The 18,528-nt window shown below is 36.9% G+C and overlaps 1 protein-coding gene across 1 annotated transcript; it reads left to right on the forward strand.

Annotated features, from left to right (window-relative positions):
- Positions 1 to 8,540: 8,540 nt before the first annotated feature.
- LOC131400694 (odorant-binding protein-like) lies at positions 8,541 to 17,695 on the forward strand. Its single transcript, XM_058535383.1, has 6 exons — positions 8,541 to 8,621; positions 9,152 to 9,291; positions 14,076 to 14,146; positions 16,262 to 16,372; positions 17,361 to 17,462; positions 17,673 to 17,695. Exons 1-6 carry the CDS (start codon positions 8,541 to 8,543, stop codon positions 17,693 to 17,695), a joined length of 528 nt encoding a protein of 175 aa, XP_058391366.1.
- Positions 17,696 to 18,528: the final 833 nt, after the last annotated feature.

An 18,528-nucleotide genomic window follows, 5' to 3' on the forward strand; every position in this document is an offset into this window, starting at 1 on the left:
TCTAGCAGGGCAGGGTGTGCACAAGGAGCCAGTGGAGAGTGTGGGGCGGTGGCGGAGTGTGTGGGGCTCCCGCCGTGGAGAGACTGGGTCAGCTTCGGGAGGTCAGGGCACGCACATGGGGCAGGACTGTGTTGACTGTGTGTGTGGACCTGTGGGCGGCAGGGCTTGTCAGCTGCAGAAGACTTGTGTTTCTCAAAGACCCACATAGTGGGTTTGCCTCACCTTCCAAAGCCTGAAACAATTGGGTGCTCCTGTGCCTGAGGCCAGCCCCACCCAGCTGCAATCCTCAGAGAGCTGACAAGAGACCTGATAGGCTAGAGGCTTACAGCAATTGTAAGGCCCTGAGCCTAACAACCTGCCACGCTGGGGGCCTACTCACTTAAAAGAAATACTGCAACACAAATGTGGTATTAGAACTTGCAGCCAACTGTGCTGGGGCTCCCCACACCTCATAAAGAGACTGAAGGGCCCACAAAAACTACAAGCAGCTGAGCATTACAACAGCTGGCCATGAGCATAACTCAGCCTCCCTGGGCGCCTACAGGGAGAGCAAACAGGCCACAACAGAAGGACACACATAGCCCACATAGGGGTCACCCCTGGAACATTGAGAACTGAGGGAAGCACACTGGAAGCCTCCTAAAGCATTACTTACATAAGGTCACCTATCCAAGAGCAGGAGACGTAGCTGACCTACCTAAAACATAGACACAAACACAGGGAAAGAGGCAAAATGAGGAGGCAAAAGAATACATTCCAAGTAAGGGAACAGGACAAAACCCCAGAAAAGGAACTAAGTGAAACAGAAATAAGCATCCTACCTGACAGAGAGTTCAAACAAAGAGTGTTAAGGATGCTCACTGATCTGGGGAGAAGAATAGATGAACTCAGTGAGAATGTCAACAAAGAAATGGAAGATATAAAAAATAATCAATCAGAAATGAAGAATACAATACTGGAAATGAAAAATTCATTAGAGGGACTCAAAAGCAGAGTAGAGGATACAGAAGAACGGATCTGTGAGCTGGACGAAAGACTAGAAGAAATTACCCAAGGTGAACAGGTAAAAGAGAAAAGAATTAAAAAGAGTGAGGACAGTCTAAGGGACCTCTGGGACAACATCAAGCGCACTAACATCCATGTTATAGGTGTCCCAGAAGGAGTAGAACGAGACAAGGAGGCAGAGAATCTATTTCAAGAAATAATAGATGAAAACTTCCCTAACCTAAGGAAGGAAACAGACATCCAGGTACAGGAAGCACAGAGAGCCCCACACAAGATAAAGCCAAAGAGGCCCACACCAAGACACATCATAATCAAAATGTCCAGAATTAAAGATAAAGAGAGAATCCTAAAAGCCGCAAGAGAATGTCAAGTTACATACAAAGGAAACCCATAAGGCTATCAGCTGACTTCTCAGCAGAAACCTTACAGGGTAGAAAAGAATGGCACAATATATTTAAAGTGCTAAAAGGAAAAAACTTACAGCCAAGAATACTCTACCCAGCAAGTTTATCATTCAAAATGGAAGGAGAGATCCAAAATTTCCCAAACAAGCAAAAATTAAAGGAGTTTGTCACCAAGAAACCAGTGCTACAAGAAATGTTAAAGGGACCGATTTAAGGGGAACAGAGAAGACCACAAATAGGAAAAATTATCTATTTCCATGATAAGAACATAATGGATACAAATGCACAAGAAAGAGATTAGATATGATATCAAAAACAAGAGGGAGGAGGGGAGTTAAAGAGTACAGCTTTCAGACAGAGGTCAAACTAAAGTGACCATCAATTCTGTATAGAAGAAGAAAGGAACAGAGAAGGACTACTAAAACACTGAGAAAAAAAAAAGTTAAAAAGTGGCAGTAAGTACATACTTATCAACAGCTACTTTAAAGGTCAATGGACTAAATGCTCCAATTAAAAGGCATAGGGTGGCTGATTGGATAAAAAAACAAGACCTATATATAGGTTCTAAGAGGGTTCTAAGAGGGAAGTTTATAGCAATACAGGCCTACCTCAACAAACAAGAAAAATCTCAAAGAAACAATCTAACAATGCACCTAAAGGAACTGCAAAAAGAAGAACAAAGTCCCAAATCAGTAGAAGAAGGGAAATAATAAAAATCAGAGCAGAAATAAATGAAATAGAGACCAAAAAAAACAATAGAAAAAATTAATAACACCGAGAGCTGGTTCTTTGAAAAGATCAACAAAATTGACAAATCTTTAGCTAGACTCACCAAGAAAAAAAGATAGAAAGCACAAATAAATAAAATCAGAAATGAAAGAGGAGAGGTTACAACAGACACCTCAGAAATACAAAAGATTATAAGAGAATACTAGGAAAAGCTATATGCCAACCAATTCGACAATCTGGAAGAAATGGATAAATTCTTAGAATCATACCTTCCAAAACTGGATGAAGAAGAAGTAGAGAATTTGAATAGACCAATCACCAGTAAGGAGATCGAAACAGTCATCAAAAACCTCCCCACAAAGAAAAGTCCAGGACCAGACGGCTTCCCTGGTGAATTCTACCAAACATTCAAAGAAGACTTAATACCTATCTTTCTCAAACTCTTCCAAAAAATTGAGGAGGGGGGGAAGCTCCCTAACTCATTCTATGAAGCTGACATTACCCTGATACCAAAACCAGACAAGGACAACACAAATGAAGAAAATTACAGGCCAATATCACTGATGAACATCGATGCAAAAATCCTCAATAAAATACTAGCAAATCGCATACAACAATATGTTAAAAAGATTATACACCATGATCAAGTGTTATTTATCCCAGGTATGCAGGGATGGTTTAACATTCACAAATCAATCAATGTGATACACCACATTAATAAAATGAAGAATAAAAATCACATGATCATCTCAATAGATGCAGAGAAAACATTTGACAAGATACAGCATCCATTTATGATAAAAACTCTGAATAAAATGGGTATAGAAGGAAAGTACCTCAACGTAATAAAGACCATATATGAGAAACCCACAGCTAATATCATCCTCAATGGTGAAAAACTGAAAGCCATCCCTCTAAGAACAGGAACCAGACAAGGATGCCCACTGTCACCACTCCTATTTAACATAGTACTGGAAGTCCTAGCCAGAGCAATCAGGCAAGAAAAAAAAATAAAAGGGATCCAAATTGGAAAGAAAGAAGTGAAACTGTCACTATTTGCAGATGACATGATTTTATATATAGAAAACCCTAAAGAATCCACCAGAAAACTTTTAGAAGTAATAAACGAATATGGTAAAGTTGCAGGATACAAAATCAACATACAAAAATCAGTTGCATTTCTGTACACTAACAAGTAAGTAGCAGAAAGAGAAATTAAGAATACAATCCCATTTACAATTGCAACAAAAAGAATAAAATACCTAGGAATAAACTTAAAGAGGTGAAAGATCTGTACATCGAAAACTATAAAACATTTCTGAAAGAAATTGAAGAAGACATAAAGAAATGGAAAGATATTCCGTGCTCTGGGATTGGAAGAATTAACATAGTTAAGATGTCCATACTTCCTAAAGCAATCTATAGATTCAGTGCAATCCCTATCAAAGTTCCAACAACATTTTTCACAGAAATAGAACAAAGAATCCTAAAATTTATATGGAACAACAAAATACCCCGAATAACTAAAGGAATCCTGAGAAAAAAGAACAAAGCTGGAGGTAACACATTCCCTGATTTCAAAATATACTACAAAGCTATAGTCACCAAAACAGCATGGTACTGGCACAAAAACAGACACACAGATCAATGGCATAGAATCGAAAGCCCAGAAATAAACCCACACATCTATGGACAGCTAATCTTTGACAAAGAAGCCAAGAACATACAATGGGGAAAAGAAAGTCTCTTCAGCAAATGGTGTTGGGAAAACTGGATAGCCACATGCAAAAAAATGAAAGTAGACCCTTACCTTACACCATGCACAAAAATTAACTCCAAATGGATTAAAGACTTGAATGTAAGACCTGAAACTATGAAACTTCTAGAAGAAAACATAGGCAGTACGCTCTTCAACATCGGTCTTAGCAACATCTTTTCAAGCACCATGTCTGACCGGGCAAGAGAAACAATAGAAAAAATAAACAAATGGGACTACATCAAACTAAAAAGCTTCTGCACAGCAAAGGAAACCATCAACAAAACGAAAAGACAACCTAACAATTGGGAGAAGATATTTGCAAACCATACATCTGATAAGAGCTTAATCTCCAAAATATATAAAGAACTGATGCATCTCAACAACAAAAAAACTACCAACCCAATTAAAAAATGGGCAAAAGACCTGAACAGACATTTCTCCAAAGAAGATATACAGATGGCCAACAGACACATGAAAAGATGTTCAAAATCACTAACTATCAGGGAAATGCAAATCAAAACTACAATGAGATATCACCTCACGCCCGTCAGAATGGCTATAATTAACAAGACAGGAAACAACATGTGTTGGAGAGGACGTGGAGAGAAGGGAATTCTCATACACTACTGGTGGGAGTGCAAACTGGTGCAGCCACTATGGAAAACAGTATGGAGATTCCTCAAAAAATCAAGGATAGAACTGCCATATGATCCAGCTATTCCACTGTTGTGTATTTATCCAAAGAACTTGAAAACACCAATTTGTAAAGGTACATGCACCCCTGTGTTCATTGCAGCGTTATTCACAATAGCCAAGACTTGGAAGCAACCCTAGTGCCCATCAAGGGACGAATGGATAAAGAAGATGTGGTATATATACACAATGGAATACTACTCAGCCATAAGAAACGATGAAATCCAGGCATTTGTGACAACATGGATGGACATTGAGGGTATAATGCAAAGTGAAATAAGTCCGAGGGAGAAGGTCAAATACCGTATGATTTCCTACATTAAGTAGTAGATAATAACAACAATAAACAAACACATAGAGACAGAGATTGGATTGGTGGTTACCAGAGGGAAAGGTGGGAGGGAGGAGGGTGAAAGGGATAATTCGGTACATGTGTGAGGTGATGGGTTGTAATTAGTATTTTGGTGGTGAACATGATGTAATCTATGCAGAAATAGAAGTATAATGATGTACACCTGAAATTTTTACAATGTTATAAACCAATGTTACTGCAATAAACAAAAAATTTAAAAAAAAAGAAAGAAATGCAGAGTTCCAGGCACAATACTAGCCATGCTGAACCAGAACAGCATTTTCAACAAAGCCCTCTGGGGATCACTGAATATTTTCCTATTTGACAGCACTGTGTTAGAGAATTTCAATAGGGTAAGATCTCAAAAAATAGTCTTGAGATTAATTATCTTATCTTAGATTCTAAGTCATTGAATCTTTGGTCAGGAATCATTGAGGGGAGAGGGAACTTGTGGTGACCAGCGTCAGATCTACCCTGCACTATGTACAAAGCAGTGGTGGAATCTAGGAAAGTGAAAACAAAGATCACAGAAAAAGCAGAAAAACCAAACAGAAACCTGCAAAGTGGAGAGATATCCTACGTAGATACAGAACCCTGGACAACTTTGAGGAGGAAAGACCAGGAAGATCTACATTGGATACATTAAGCATTATTTGTTGGATTACAGGTGTTCATGTTTGTGTCAGAAGGCTTTGCTTTTATTTATCATTCTCTTACCCACATTTTGACCAAGATTAATGAAAAAGAGTTGGGATTTGAAGTCATTTGACTTCCTTTAAGAATAAAATAAAAGGATTAACAGGATCTAAAGACCAGGCTGTTGTGATAATCTCTTAGAATAACGACTCGTTAATTTCCCCTTGATCATCAGTTAGAATGTTCCTCCTAAGAATGATTTTAGGATGCATTCCCAGGAAACAAGTGTTGGTTGGAAATTTTCACTTGATTGGAAGTTAGAATGATCTTCCTAAGAAGGAATGGTCTTAGGATACATTCCCAGGAAACACATGTTGCTAGGACTCCAGTAGAAAAACTGGGAATGTTAGAGTTCTGTAAAAAGAGATGGAGCAGGTGAAAATGAGTAGAACACTGTGTTAGTGGGGATTATACACCTGCTCAAAATTATCCAAATCAAGGAGGTGATGGGGAAAATTTGTGAGAACATCATGAGACCTGAAAACTTTCCATTTCACAGCTTTCGCAATAGGAAGTTAAATAGCACAATACACAGAGGAATCAGTGAAACAAAGAGAAAAAAAATCTTGGAACCAAGAAAAAAGAAAACATAAAGTAAGAAAGACAAGAACATAGAACAAACAGTGTTGGTCCCTTCTGAGAAAGAAGGCAAGTGGCCAATTGAAAACACAGGCGGAAGACTCCTTCCAGCCAAACTCTCCTCAAAGGTCAGACACCAAACAAAGAGAAGGGTTCTGAGGCTCTGGGGTGCCCCCGGAGCAGGTAGATGCCCTGTGTGAGTACGGTGGGTGTTTTCACTCAGCTAACGTGGAAATCCTGAGAGTATCTTGTTTGTTCATTTTTACAGGACGATCAAAATACACGTTTAGGGTATCTATCTAGTAAATTACTGGGAAAGAAAATAAAAATACATGGAAATTCGAGGAAAAAAAAACAAAAGAAGAGGATCTTTGGCTGATCAATGTCCTTGAAAATAGCCAGTTGTACAGAAATAGGAGGAAATTTGTTTTTTCCTATCAAATTTCTAAAAATTGGGGAACTACTATCACTCTTTCTTGCTTCCTTGGAGAAACTATTGAGTCAATGAATAAATAATATCTTGAAGATCAGCTTCTCATAAAGTTGTTAGGAAAATGGAACAATGAAAGTAATTGTTCATATGCTTTTATTCCGATGAGGTTATTGGGCATTTACATGGAAGGTCCTCTTAGTACAAAGGATGAAAGAGCCTGCTTCAGGGAAGAAGGAGGTGATTAATGTTTTGTGCTGATATGATCTTCTCCTCAGAGGAATAGGTGACTTGCCTAGGGTCTCTTAGGAAACCTGAAACCTGAAGAAGTTTGGCTGAACTGTCATCCAAAGGAAAATGGATTAGTAGTTATTCTGCGAGATTGTCATGAATGATTGGTGTTTGGAGCCTAAATCTTATTTTAGTTAATTCCTAAAGGGAGTCATATGACCTTCACGTCCTATGTTAGAACATGTTAGAGCTTTTGTTTAATATTGCCCAAAATACCTGTAAGAGAATGGGGATAATAAAATAAAACCAAACCAAACAAAACCTACTCCTGGGAAAGTGACAAGAATACAAAAACAATGGATTTTCAATAAATGTACAAGAGAAATTCGGTAGAAGAGAATAGTCTTTTCAACAAAATTTCCTGAAAATATTGGGTGTCCATATGCAAAAAAGAAAAAGGAACTTCAACCTATACTTTTCCCTATATAGTAAACTCAAAGTGATTCATGGACTATGTGTAAAATCTAAAGCTACACAAATTCCAGAAGAAGAAATAGAAGAAAACTCTACGACCTTGGGTTAAGCCATTATTTCTTAGATACGACTCCAAAGCACGACCCTCGAGTGCAAACAATAAATATATAACCTGACCTTTAGCAAAAGGAAGATATTTGGGAATTTGAGGGACACTATTAAGGGAATGGAAAGAGAAGCCACAAACTGGGAGAAAATATTTGCAAATCTTCTATCTGAAATAGGACTTGTATCCAGAATATATAAAGAAATCTCCAAACTCAATAATAAGAAAAAACCAGCCCAATTGATATTGAACAAATGGTTTGCAGAGACACTTAACAAAGAAAATATGCACATGGCAAATAATTGATTGTCATTTAGAAATTGGTTTCCTTTTTTATCTCTAATCTCCGTTGGCTACTGTGTGGACAGTTCAAGAGGATGGCTTGAAAGAACACAGAGATCAATAACACCAGACATAGACAAGGCAGAAATCTCATAAATTTTAGTGAGATTAGGTTGTACACTCATGGCAAAATGAAATTGTAGAGCTAGATTTGGAAGGATTCTTAAGCAGGGCAATAGACAAGAATTTGTTCTTCTGGAAAATATTTCATTAATCTGAAATATAGACTCCTCTGGAGAATGTTTTGATAACTGATTCATGGCCTAGATGCCACATTTTAATATTGTTAAACCACACAGAAACATCTTTAGTTTCAGAAATAATTGCAAACACACCTCCTCAATGTTAAAGAAATCATACGCAAGTTGGGGATACAGATCTTGGACCGCACATCCCATTTTATAACCCAGGATAAAAGAAGATAAATATTACCGCCCTTGAAATACCTCAGATGTATTGTGATCTCTCACTTATTCTAAAGGTCAAATTTGCAGATCAATTTAAGCTTCTCTTAAAGATAATCTCATTACTGAAACAACAGGATACCATAAAAGCTCATCGCTGCCAATCAGGATATTATAAGACTTACACGTAAGCAAGGTCTTATGATTAACAACCATTGGTTCATTATGTGTCATGTCAACAGACCACTAGTATAAAAAAGGGCACAAATTCAGATTCTCTCCAACAACTGGCACACTCTCAGCTCCTCCAGAAGAAGGTTGACAAGCACGAACGAGATGAAGATTCTGCTGCTGACTCTTGTGCTTGGTCTGGTCTGTGCTGCCCAGGAACCTCAGTCGGAGACCAACTTCTCACTGGTACCAGGGGTCAGCTGATCTGGGAGGAGGTCTTGGTGGGGTGTGGGTGTGGGTGTGTGTCTGCGTGTGTGTGTGTCCCTTTTGGACTATTTACATATGTATGCAAATTTATGTGCACCTAAGCCTAGCTATCTACCTCAAACTCACAATCACTCTATTAATTGGCTCCTTACACATTTCTAATGTACTTGTCCTATATTGTCCCTGTATTGTCTATATTGTCCCTGTATTGTCTATATTGTCCATTCATTGGATCCTTATGTGTTTCTACTGTACTTGTATAAGACAAGGAGAACCAGCCAGAGAACTGTTGGATTGGAGTTCTGCATTTGATAACAGAACAGAAGCTATTTCAGAAATATATCCTTTTCTTGTTTTACCATTGAATTGGGTTTTCACATTATTTTATAAATCCTGCTTTGTTCAACAAAGACAGTTTTGTGCTCGTGAAAAAGGAAAGAAAACTCAGGGTGGATGATGCCAGCAAAAAAGAGCATGACTAAAATTTCTGATGGGAACTTTGCTTTTAGGTTTCAGGAGAATGGAAAACCATTTACGCCACATCCAGTAACATCGAGAAGATCAGTGAGAATGGACCGTTCAGGGCTTTTGTCCGTAGACTTGATTTTGACAGTGAGGGTGACACAATCGCCTTCACATTTTTTGTCAAGTAAGTAAAAATAACACAGAACAAACACACGTATAAGTGCTCGACCCTGAGAGAGGGTCTGTCTGACTTCCACGTTTGTGTTGAAATATCTGGATTATGTTCAAGAGCATGGCTGTCTGAGTTGTGTGCTTAGAAGGGTCTTTGGAGGGGTCATGTTAGTTCCGGTACCACCCTCTAGGGAATGTCCTGGAGCATTTGCTTGGAGTGCAAAGAGTCACAGAAGGTCCACTGGAATCATCTCATTAAAGAAAAGAGGACAAAAGCAGCCACGAGTGCATAGATTCCTCAAACCCTACAGTTCTTTCCACTAGCCTAAATCTTTCACGGAGAATTTGTAAAGGGTGGTTCACATTTAGGGGAACTGTAATCCTCAAGAGTATGAGTAGGTGGGTAACGCAAAATGATCTCTACCCTGAAGAACTTATTCATAGCAATTTTTAACCCTTACTAAATTCATTAAAGCCTTCGTTGCTTCAAAGCTTATTTATGGAATGCTCACCATAGTGCAGGCATTTTATTAAGAACTCTGATGACTTATTTCACTTAGCATAATACCCTCTAGATCCATCCATATTGTTAAATGGCAAGGTTTCATTCTTTCTCATGATTGCCTAATATTCCACTGCCTATATACCCCACATCTTCTTTATCCATTGATCTACAGGTGGACACTTGGGTTGTCTCCATGTCTTGGCTATAGTAAATAATGCCGCCATGAACAAACGGGCGCATATATCTTTTCAAATTAGTGTTTTTGTTTTCTTCGGATGAATACCCAGAAGTGCAATTGCTGGATTATTTGGTATTTATTTCTTCAATTTTTTAAAAAAGCTCCATACTGTTTTCCATAGTGGCCGTACCAATTTACATTCCCACCAAGAGTGTACGGGGGTTCCCTTTTCTCTACGTCCTCACCGACACTTGCTATTTGTTTTCTTTTTGGTAAGACATATTCTGACAGGTGTGAGAATCTGGTTTTGATTTCCATTTGGTTTACCATGAGCGACAATAAGCATCTTTTTATGGGCCTGTTGGCCATCTGTATGCCTTCTTTGGAAAAGTGTCTATTCAGGTCCTCTGTCCATTTTTTAATGATTGTTTTCTTTTTTTCTATATGGATTTCTATGAGTGCCTTATGGTTTTGGTTTGCATTCACTTGATGATTAGTGATGTTGAGCATCTTTTCCTGTGTCTGTTGGCCATCTGTATGCCTTCTTTGGAAAAATATCTATTCAGGCCCTCTGCCCATTTTCTAATCGAATTGTTTGCTTTTTGGTACTGAGTTGTTTCATAAGTTCTTTATATACTTTGGATATTAACCCCTTATGGAATATAACATTTGCAAATATCTTCTCCCATTGAGTAGGTTGCCTCTTTATTTTGCTGATGCTTTCCTTCACTTCACAAAAGCTTTCTAGTTTGATGTAGTCTCATTTATTTTTTCTTTCATTGCCCTTGTCTGAAGAGACATATCCAAAATGTTTTGCTCAGATTGATGTCAAAGAGCTTTACTACGTGTGTTTTCTTCTAGGAATTTTATGGTTTCAGGCTTTACATTGGAGCCTTCAATCCATTTTGAGTTTGTTTTTATATATGGTTAAGAAGTGGTCCACAATCATTAGTCGCTCCAACATTCTAATGTGTTTATTCTAATGTGTTTACTTAGTTCCTTTTTTTATGTATTCTTAAAATTAGGCACATTTTATATAAACATATGTATTTCTACATTCTTATAAACGTTCTTAATTTAAAAAAAAGAACTTGAATAAGAGAAGATGAAGAAACTTTTTTTGTTGGAGGGTCTTCATTGGTCAAAATAGAGTCAGGTATATTGATTTTAAACTAATAACAATACTGTGTGTGACATTCCATAACAATGGTAAAGATAATTTTAGAATTTACTAGAGGATATTTATAAATTACTAGAGGATATTAAGTTAAGTGATAAAAGGTGGAAAGAGGGCATTTTTTTCAAACAATGAAAAATGATGGCAGTGAAAGAATCTAAAAAGTTACACAAGAAACATGATATATATAAAATGCTTTTGAAGGTGGAATGGGCTTCTCAGATGAAGAAGTAGGAAAGGGAGAAATATTGGCATAATCAGAGATACCCAGTTATTCAACAAAATGTGCTCAGGAAATAATGAATAGGGACAGAACACTACACAAAAAACATATGGAGGTAATTACAGAATTTGAGATTTAGAAAGAAACTTAGAGTGAGTTCTGAGGGATGTTAAATGTCAAGGTATTAGTTTTTAACTTTCTCCACTAGAAATGGGTATGTACTGAAGTACGCAGAAGCAGTCAAAGTCTCCTTCTTTCTGATTATGCTTCCCGTATGAACGCGTGAAATATGGAAGAAACAAGGTTTTGATTCTCAAATTTCATTCTGAAGTTTCAAATTGACCATATAAATCCATGGAAATGCCCTTAAGCTGAATGAGAATACTTTTGGAATTATAGATCAATCTCTCTCTCTCTCTCTCTCAGACATACAAAGACACACACACACACACACACACACACATTTGAAATTACTGCTAAATTAGTAACACCTGTAATCACATATGTTGATGATATTGCCCAGAAAAACAATTATTTCCACACTAACATTTAAGTTTAAGCAGAAGAATCCTAGGATAAAAACACGAAGCAGGAGAAATTATTGAATCAATGAAATGCAGGGTATCTAAGAGCATTATTTCGTGCTAAGAGATCTGTTGCCCATAAGATTAAAACATGTATTTATGTTGTACGTGGAAAGTCAAATGTTGGTATTTATTTTTTGCAGTCCTTCAAATCCATAAATAGTCACATTGAGAAGTAAGCAAAAAAGTTTGGCAGTATAAAGTGAAATCGTGCGAGAAAGCAACTCTAAGAGGAAAAGGAGATTTGAAGGAAACATTTCTATCCTTACAAATGCATGAGCAAACATACTGGCTGGAAGAAAGTTATGAGAAAAGGGCCAAAATTAAAGAGAGAACATTAGGAATTTGGAAGAAATAGGAACTGAAGTGAAAGGGGATACAATTTTTCCCATGGAAAAAAAATTAAGCACAGACACAAAAAATAATTTGTTATAAGAAATTGAATGAACTCTATTTCCAAAGACCTAATTCCTAAAGATATAAGTGGGATTCAAGAATCTCTCTCTCTCTCTTCACTTACACACACTCATGCAAACACAGACACATAGTTTGAAGATTAAAAACATTAAGAAAAAACTAAGAGGATCATGCTTGGATAGATTGCCTTATAAATATATATAATCGGTTATATATTATATATAATATATAACTACTTGTTTACATATAATCAAAATATCTTATCCCAGTAGATACACTTGTGAGTTTCCACCATTTTTTTAAGAATACAAGATTATCTTTTAGTTCGTCATATTAATAATTTTTGTGTCCTATGTTTAATTGACTTTACCTGTGGCCACTCTTTTTGAAATCGATCTTATTGAACTGTATTTCCACAGAATTATGTGTACACTTTTGAAGGGTGTAGTTAATGAGTTTTGACGTATGTGTGAGCTTGTGTCACTACTGCCACAGTCAAGTACAGACCTTTTCCATCACCGCAGAAAGGTCTGTGTCTTTCTCCACTTGCCATTATGTGTCTACCATCTAGACATAGAGAACAACTTATCTGCTTATTCTCGCCTGTTACAGAACACCACACGCTGGAATTATACTTTACGCATCTTTTTACACTGTTTCTCTCACTCAGCATAACACTTCGGAAATTTATCCATGTGGCTGCATATACAAGTAGTCATTTTTTCCATTGCCAGTTTGGATATATGAAAACTGTGCATTTTCCGGTTGTTAGACAATGTTGTTTCCATGTTGTGGTTATTTTGAATAATTTTGATGTGAATAGCTCTGTACTATCTTTGTGTTGACATGTATTTTCATTTTTCTTGGATAGGAGTGGAATTGTTGCATCATACTATTTGTGCATATTTAATAATATTCAATAATTCATTCAATTTTAGTTGGGGTATTTCCCCTTAGAATATATGTGTTGAACACATACTCCATATATTCCAAATACACTTTCTTTGTCATGTAGATACACACAGAGACACACACAGAAATATAAAAGGACTTGATTATATATGTGACATATATATGTAATTATATATATCGTGTGTATATAATTTCCATACATCATATATGCACATCATGTGTATTTCTGTGTTTGCTTTTGTGTGTCTGTGTGTGCAGTGTGCTTGTATACATACATGTGACCTGGTATCTAATTTTCTTTAAAATATTTTTATATAAGAAGTTCTATTTCGATTAAATACCACCCATAATATTTTTCTCATATTTGTTGTGCTTTTTTGTCTATTACATTATCTAAGAGATCTTTTCCAGGGCTGTGAGAAGCACTAAGTTCTGTCTTGATAGCTATGCCCCTCAGTATTGTGAAAACATTTCAAGCAAAGGCTTGTATTTTCCCCATTTCTTCTCTAAAATTTTGCCTTTTACCATGTTTTCCTGGTTTTCAACATGACCTGTTTTGTCTCGCAGCTGGTCTTTGGATCTGCCGCTCTGACTTTGTCTACGCGTCAACAAAGACATTCTAACCACCTAGAGTTCTTTGATCATGGACAACATATGTCTTCTCTTTTGAAAGTCAGTGTTTATAGGCACTAGAATCATACCTGACACAGGGTCAGATGAGGTTGAAACAAAGAAAGTCCTAATTATAGATCAATTTTTTATTATTTTTATCAATCAACTTAAAGATGTTTTCTTTTTAAGGGTCAATGGACAATGCACGATAATACATTCCGTGGCAACAAAAATAGAAGGAAATGTTTACATTAGTGATTGTAAGTATTAGTGTTTCACTGATAAAGTTATATTAGGGTTGAAACCTTGGCCTCAAATTCTTTTCAGAACTCCATATATCTGAATTCTAGTTCTACTAATAATTAAAGGTGTGACCAGGCAAAGTCCCTAAATTTTCCAAGCACTTCATTTTGTCACGTGCAAAGGGTTAAGTCGTAGGATGTGGATGACTTCTTCCAATTGTGAGTGTTATTCAACGACTAACTGAGAGCATGTGCTGAGAACTTTTATCTCATAAGGTTCTCAGGTATATGAATGTGTTTCAAGATAATGTAAAAGGGTCTTAGGAATTAATGTCTAATGGGTGTATCTTGAGTTGAAATATCAATATTATTTTGCTTTATCAGAATATTTTTAAAACTAATCTTAAAACATCTTAATCCTTTCAAGGTACGGTGTGATTTACTTAAATCCCAAACAAGTCACAGTAATTTCAACACCAAGGACGTTTCTTCATAAACACAGCTTCTGTTAGAAGCAAAGGAAATGTTGGTCAAGATTTATGTCTCTAAATTCTTTTTAATGATATCATGCAACATTCCCAATTCTAAATGGCCTAATGTTTAAATATTTGATTAAAATTTAAAAGTACATAAACCTGGGGTTCCAACCTTTGACTAACATAAGAAATGCACAGCGGCTATGCAATAAACACACAAATAAGTAAAATATAAGCCTGACATTTTGTCCTACACTTTCATGAATAACTCTCTTTTTATATTACCAGTAGTTTTTTTAAAATCATGTTTTCATTTTGCCTGTCCCTATATTATTTGTTCCTTTGTCTGAATCATCTCCATTCTTGTAGTCATTTTTACATGGATTTGGCATGACAACTAAAGGAAGGAGAGAAATGAAGTGACCTGGCCTTATGGCCTCTTGGAGGCCTCTTGGGAACGAGGCATTGCAATATCCCCAGCTTCTGCTTTGTAGAAAATATCGTGTAACCATAACAAGCACAATAGCAGCAGTGGCCTTCATAGCAATGTGAGGCTCAGAAGATAGATTTATTTTCGTAGACTCCATAACATGCATTACATTTATAAACCTATTTAGCTAGACTTTCTGTAAAACCTTCCTTTGTGAATATATTGTTATAACATACTTGGTACTAAGAATCTGAAGAGATGCATAAAATCGGATTTAATTGTCCCAACGTGACCCGAGACTCAAGGACTTACTGTGGGCTTGGGCAAGATTTATCTATGAAACTTTGATGTTCTTACAACTGCTACTTAGTCTTTGGTGTGGTAGACTAAGGATATTTCAGTGGGAAACTCAAATTGGTGTAGTTTTAAATCAAATCCTGATGAGCGATTCAAATGAGGTGCTATGTTATGGTTAGAAGAGAGAATGAATGCTAGAGGGCTCATTGATAATGCAAAGTAGATCTGCACTCATTCTTTTCCCTATAAACATAAGGAGTGGATGGACATAGCCAGAGAGATGGAGGTGCAGCCTCCAGGGGGGATCTGAATCAACTGTCTAGCTTGTCACCACCTGCTTATCCTCACAAGTACAATTGATTTCATTCCAAATTAAGTTATGTTACGTTTGTGACAGCTATACATTTGTTAAGTAATACACCTAGATTAAAGGGCAGAGGAAATTCAGTAATTTACATGAAGTGTTTAGAAGTTGCCTGGTGCAGGCACAGTAGGTACTCAGTACACAGTTACACACTGTTTTCAATGGTAAATTGATTTGAATCCTAAAGAGAAACCAATTCATTTCTTGGATAAGGGAAATGACAAAGGATTTTTAAACTTGAAATTGATAATATGCCATATAATAACAAGCTCATGTTGTTTAAAGAAAGGTTGGCTTCATTAGAACACGTATTTTAGAAATCACATCAGTAGACTAGAAGACAGGAAATGTTTAATTGTATGAAAAGGGGGCCATAAGGAAAATTCTTCCCTATTTTTCTTCCTGAATGTAAATCCATTTTAACATTCACTGTACTGTTGGAGTGAAACAAAAATCAATATAGTAATCATTGTTACCAATAAACTAAGTAGGCCATGATAAATCTAATCAACAATTAATTAATTACCTGAGGCTATACATATATATTTTCTCTCTCTCTCTCACAGATGCAGGTATAAATGGTTTCAAAATTCTCGATTTGTCAGAAAATGCCATGATAGGATATATTCTGAATGTGGATGAAGAAGGCCTGGTCACCAAAATAATTGCATTGCTTGGTATGTATTATATCCTGACCATATTCCCATTGTCATTGTCATAGAACATTTCGATTGTCAGCATTTTTATTCTGAAAATCAGTATGTATTGATAGCATTCATTAGTAATGATACAGGTCTAGGTCTGTGTGTTTATTGAGGAAGGACCCTGGAACGGAATTTACAAAGAAAGGTGAAAAGAAGAGCTTGTGGGGGGGGGGAAGTATCAGATCATCAGGCCTTTAAAAATAATTTTAATCTGTAAATTATAACAATTGAGTTTTTTGAGAAGTACTTACTTAACAGGTGAACTAATTTCAAGCCATGGTTATATTCAAATTGACCTCAATTCCTTCTTTTTATGACAGTTTTTCAAATACATTGTAAGCCTTGGACCTGAGCTTTCAGAATGAACCTTGATCATGTTTAGTCCTTCCATTGACCATGTTTAGTCCTTCCAATGCATTGTCCTCATGAAATTGAGAATTTCAACCCCAGAATAGTCACAGAGGGGAGCAGAGGGTGCATTTTGCCTTGGGGATAATAGGTTTCTATTTGGAAAATATATGGGTAGACAGATGGTTTACTAAAAGAAAAAATTATCCTCCATTGCTACGTGCGGCAGGGCTGATGTTTCTCTGTAGGTGAGAATCGAGTTTCCAGGTTATTTGGGTCCAGCACAAGGTAAGAATGTCAGGTATGGGTTCCAAGAGGTTGTCAGAGAGGCTTCAGATGAGCTATTCTGGATCCTTGGGCCCAAAATTCATGAAGGTCCTGATATGTCCTTGGAGTCCTGCTGATGTGGGAGAGTTGGGCTGGGATTCATTCCTCCTATGGACGTAAGTCAGGCAGCTGACACTGTGACATGGTGAATATCAACTATGTGACACTCCGTTAAATTATTCCACACGAAGACCTGATTTGCACATTCATTTTTCTCATTCATGGATCCCGAAATTCCTGGGAATTCTAACGGGCAAATTTCTGGTTTATGCACGGTGATTTTCAGGCAAAGGAAATGATATCAATGAGGAAGATATTGAGAAGTTCAAGGAGTTGACTAGACAAAGGGGGATTCCAGAAGAAAACATTGTGAATATCATCAATATTGGTAATGTGAATTTATTTTCTTCCTGAATATATCATTCACCTGGTGTGTAAACATACTATCAGGAAACAAATTGATTCATTTTAAATTTCTTTTTCCATGAATTATCTTCTATAAAATCTGTTATTTAAGAAAAAGAAAGTCTTAGAATACTGACAAATGGTATTGATCAGTGGCTTTCTTTCTCCTGTTCTTTTTTTTTTTCACCCTCAGATGACTGTCCTACAAGTGACTAAAAACAAGGACCTGAACACTCCAAAAAGTTGTAAGTAAGAATGATGTGTTAACAGCACGGCTTTATCAAGTGATTCAATAAGCACACATTGTGACTTCACATGGGCCATATTTATTCAGTAATTATTTTTGTCCCAATAACTTAAATTATGTCACTAGAGAACTTTATTCTGTTATATTAGGTTATTTTGCTTCTCCTGACCTCTATTAAATTGCAAACTGGTTGAGTGGATTAATGCTAAAGCAGTTTTAGTGACAAAGCATCATCATGCAAGAACCATGGAAATGTTACTCATTTAGAGAGAAGCAGGAATGGCCAGAGGTTGGTGGGGACCACTGGAAAATAATTAGTTTTCCACTCATTCCTGAGTGGTTGTCCATATACATGACTACTTCATGACAACTGGGCTCCATAGAACTCACCATTCCTACAATCACAATGTTGAATTTTTTTTTTTTTTTTTTTTTTTTTTTTTGTGAGGAGAACCAGCCCTGAGCTAACATCCAATGCCAATCCTCCTCTTTTTTGCTGAGGAAGACTGGCCCTGGGCTAACATCCATGCCCATCTTCCTCTACTTTATATGGGACGCTGCCACAACATGGCTTAACAAGCGGTGCGTCGGTGCGCACCCGGGATCCGAACCGGCGAACCCCGGGCCGCCGCAGCGGAACGTGCGCACCTAACCACTTGCACCACCGGGCCAGCCCCACAATGTTGAATTTTATATCATCATAACTGCCACATTAGAGGCCTTCCAACCAGATTCCCTGAAACATGCGTTTGGTTATTTTTACCTTCATAAGATGATTTCATTAAAGAATGATCTATAATTT

Source organism: Diceros bicornis, chromosome X, assembly GCF_020826845.1.
Source record: "Diceros bicornis minor isolate mBicDic1 chromosome X, mDicBic1.mat.cur, whole genome shotgun sequence".
In the NCBI taxonomy this organism is placed as follows: Eukaryota; Metazoa; Chordata; class Mammalia; order Perissodactyla; family Rhinocerotidae; genus Diceros; species Diceros bicornis.